At 48.1% G+C, this 4,016-nt stretch overlaps 1 protein-coding gene across 1 annotated transcript in view; it reads right to left on the bottom strand.

Annotated features, from left to right (window-relative positions):
• Nucleotides 1-254: 254 nt before the first annotated feature.
• Nucleotides 255-4,016, bottom strand: part of Itgal (integrin subunit alpha L) — a 40,802-nt gene continuing 37,040 nt past the window's right edge. Inside the window, exon 31 of the mRNA XM_005351938.2 lies at nt 255-1,626. Coding sequence (XP_005351995.1) covers nt 1,459-1,626 — 168 coding nt within the window. The 3' untranslated portion in view covers nt 255-1,458. The remainder of the gene's footprint in view (nt 1,627-4,016) is intronic.

The following is a 4,016-nucleotide window of genomic DNA, read 5'->3' as shown; positions in this document are numbered from 1 at the left end:
CTAATACAGCAGAAAAGAGGCAGGGTTAATGATTGTAGTTCTACTTGGTAAAAATGTAGAGGAATATATTCCTTTCTATGAGCTAGGCTGGAATGCTGAGCCAGGCCCAGCACGGGACCATCAGAACTGGATGTAATCCCACACTTATGTAATTTCACACATGATGCAGGCATGCTGTGTTCCTTCCTTTTCTGTTGCCATGAAAGACTATCACACTCAGGGCAACTTACAGAAGAAAGTTTATTGGGCTCATGGTTCCAGAGGGTAAGAGTCTATCACAGTGGGAAGACACAGCAGCCAGCAACTGGCAAGACAGAAGGAAACAAGAGGGCACATGAGCTGTAAGCACAAAGCAGAGTGAGAACTGCAGGCGGGGTAAGGCTCTTCTTCAAGCAAGGCTGCGCCTCCCCACAACCTCCCAGACAGTCCCTCCAGCAGGGAACCAAGTGTCCAGATGCCCTGTGAGGCATCTCTCATTCAAACTACCGTGCGTGAACTTTGTGCAGGGGCCTCCTTGAGCTCCTTCTGTGTGGGAGATGGGGACTGAGCAGGGTGTGGAGGAGTCTGGAAAGCAGAGGCTTCAAGGATGCAATGTCCGGGGCTCATCCATCCTGTTTCTCTCTTACCATAGCCTTCATCACCAATTTAATGAAACTGTATCAAGCACCTCCTACATCCCTACCCTGTGATGTCACCAGAGATCCCCAAGGTGAACAGGATAGATATGGATGCACTAACTTCAAGGAGCTCACTGGGAGGCAGGAATTAAATCATCAAAGAGAGGACGAACACAGCCTGGGAAACAAGAGACAAGTGCAGGCTGGTGCAATGCTCGCTCACAGTGTGGAATCTCCCTTGCCAAGACAGGAGGAGGCAGGGATGTTCCAGGCAGAAGAGGACACAGGAAAGGCTGCAGTGACTGCAGACTGGGAGAGAGCAGCAGGAGAGAGTGGGAAACGGGCAGGTTATCTCCAGCAGAGGCTGGGAGGACCACTGGGCCTGCTTTTGCAATGTCTTCTAAGGCTCATCAAGAATTTTGTCTTTGACTCAAGAAGAAGGCACCTGCAGGAGCAATGCAATGGCACAGGTGGGATTTGCAATCTGTCAGCAGAGCCCAGGCTAGACCCTAGGCAGGAGAGAGCGTGCGGCAGATCCAGAAGGCTGGGACATCCGAGGGCAGTTGGGGGGGCGGGGCTGGAGTGTAACGGGATCCTGAGATGACAGTGTCTCCAAATTTAGACCAAAGATTCTCTCTGGGGGCCAGTAAGGCAGGCTAGCAAAGACAGGGCTTCGTCTCTGGCCCCCAGCCTCCCTCCACAGAGTCTTATCACACACCTGTAGATAGCTCTAGGCTCACAACAGGGAAACTTAGGGCTAGGAGCAGCCATGACTAGCCAAGGATAGGGTACACAGCGTCATGTGGCTGAAGTCTAGTTCTGGGCTGTTGGAATATTGGACCTAGGCCTCAGCATCCTTGTTCCCTTCATGGAGGGGCTCTAAGCAGCCCGGATCTTTGGTCTCTTCTCCAGATGCTGCCAGAGGGTCCGCGTCTTCGCCAGGGCTTCCGTTTAGGACACTTCCATCGGCCTCCATCTTCTCCTTCAGGTTCCGTTTGAAGAACCCAACCTGTCAGAAACATACAGAGTGGACCGACGTCCAGAGAGCAGCAGCCCCTGCAAGACGTGAGAACGCCCTATGCCACCAAATAAGATACACTGCAGCCATATGGTGGCTGCTTTGAGGACGGGGGTATCTGCATGCGTGCTGCTCGGAAATCGGCCACACAAGCCTGTCGACTTGAGTCTGGTCCCCAGAGCCGCAGTGGAAGGAGAGAGCACACTCCTGAAAGTTGTCCGCTGACCTCTACCTGGGCACTATGACATCCTTCCTCTGCCACTCCCACCATGGTGTGGGAGGTCCTTCTGTATATGGGTTGTTTTTATTGGTTAGTGAATAAAGCTGTTTCAGTCGGTGGCTTAGCAGAACTGAACTAGATGGGAAAACTGAACTGAATGTTGGGAGAAAGAATGCGGAGTCAGAGAGAAGTTGTGTAGCTGCTATAGGAGACAGACACCTGGAACCTTGTTGGTAAATCGTTGTAAGCCTCGTGGTAAAATATAAAGTAATGGAAATGGGTTAATTTAAGATATAAGAGTTAGCCAGAAATATGCTTAAGGTATTGGCTAAACAGTATTGCACTTAATAGTTTCTGTGTGGTTATTTTGGGTCTGGACAGCTGGGAAATGAATGAGTGGCCTTCATCAATACTACCAATTGCAGGAAATTTTAAAAAAATTTTTAGATCCTTTATTATTATCATTATCTTGTATGTATGAGCGTTTTGTATGCATGGTGTGTGAGGAGGTGGTGAGCCTCCGTGTGGGTGCTGGGAATTGAATTTGGGTCCTTTGCAAAACCAACAAGTTCTCTTAACCACTGAGTCATCTCTCCAGCCCACAAATAAAAGCCATTTCGCTTAGCTGTGGTGGTACATGCTGGCACCTGGAGTCAGAGAAAGGACAGTTTCTATGAGTTCAAGGCAGCCTGACCTACACCAGAAGTTCTAGGCAGCCAGGGCTACATCATGAGATCTTGCTCCCTCCATCCCCCACAGAAAATAATAAAATTAAAGAAATAGATATTTTTTAAATCTTATAACTACTTTTAAAAGCTTTAAGTTTGGTAATTTATTCTTTATTATTATTATTTTGATTGTTTGTTTTGAGACAGGGTTTCTCTGTGGCTTTGGAGCCTGTCCTGGAACTAGCTCTTATAGCCCAGGCTGGCCTCGAACTCACAGAGATCCATCTGCCTCTGCCTCCGGAGTGCTGGGATTGAAGGCGTGCGCCACCATCGCCCGGCTGTAGACTCATTTGATACACCATACCATGTATCAGCCAGGCTTGGTGGCCCAAGATCACAGTCCCAAAATTCAGGAGGAAAGACAGGAGGATCTTGAGTTTTAGCCATCTGGGCTACATATTGATGCTCTCTGTGGGGCCAGGCATGGTGGGGCACACCTTTAATCCCAGCGCCCGGGAAGCAGAGGCAGGTGAATCTCAGTGAGTTCAAGGCCAACCTGGTCTACAAAGCGAGTTCCAGGACAGCCAGAGCTGCTACACAGAGAAACCTCATCTTGGAAAACAAAACAAACAAACAAAAAACCAAAAAAACAAAAAAATGTCCTGTGAGCTAAGCTGTAGCTTGATTGACAGAGCACTTGCTAGCAAGCAAGCCGATTCCCAACACTGCATGAAGCACGGCGTGGTGGGCAGACATATATATTTCTAGCACTAGGGAGGTGGAGGCAATAGTTCAAGATCATTTTCAGTGACTTATCAATTTATCAGGTCAAGGCCAGCCTAGGCCGGTCTCAAAAAACAAAACAAAACACAAAACAGGGTTGGAGATGGCACAGCTGTAAGAGTGCTCACTGCCTTTGTGGAGGCCCTGGGTTCAGGTCCCGGCACCTTCCGTAACTCTCAGGTTAGGAGATCTGAGTCTCTTCCTAACCTCCCTCTGTGGGCTCCTACATATATAAAGGGTACACATGCACACACAAATATATGTATGTGTGTGTGTATATATATATATATGTCACATATTAATCTTTTAAGTAGGTGATTTTTTTTTTAGTGCTAAAACTGGAGCCCAGGGCCTTCTGTGTGCTTGCCAATTTTAGATCTCAGATGGGTAATTTGACAATATCTTCTACTAGGGAGAATCAATAGTGTAGTGCTATTTATTTATTTATTTATTTAACAGGGTTTCTCTGTAGCTTTGGAGCCTGTCCTGGAACTAGCTCTGTAGACCAGGCTGGCCCCAAACTCAACAGAGATCCACCTTCCTGTGCCTCCCGAGTGCTGGGATTAAAGGCATGCGCCACCACCACCCAGCTGCGTAGTGCTAAATTATGTGCTGTGCAGTCTCCTGGAAACTTAAAATTGTGTGTGTGTGTGTGTGTGTGTGTGTGTGTGTGTTTGTGTGTATGTGTGTGTGTGTGTGTGTGTGTGTGT

The sequence above is a fragment of the Microtus ochrogaster genome, chromosome 8 (assembly GCF_000317375.1).
Source record: "Microtus ochrogaster isolate Prairie Vole_2 chromosome 8, MicOch1.0, whole genome shotgun sequence".
In the NCBI taxonomy this organism is placed as follows: domain Eukaryota; kingdom Metazoa; phylum Chordata; class Mammalia; order Rodentia; family Cricetidae; genus Microtus; species Microtus ochrogaster.
This window is presented reverse-complemented; position numbering and strand designations above follow the sequence as displayed.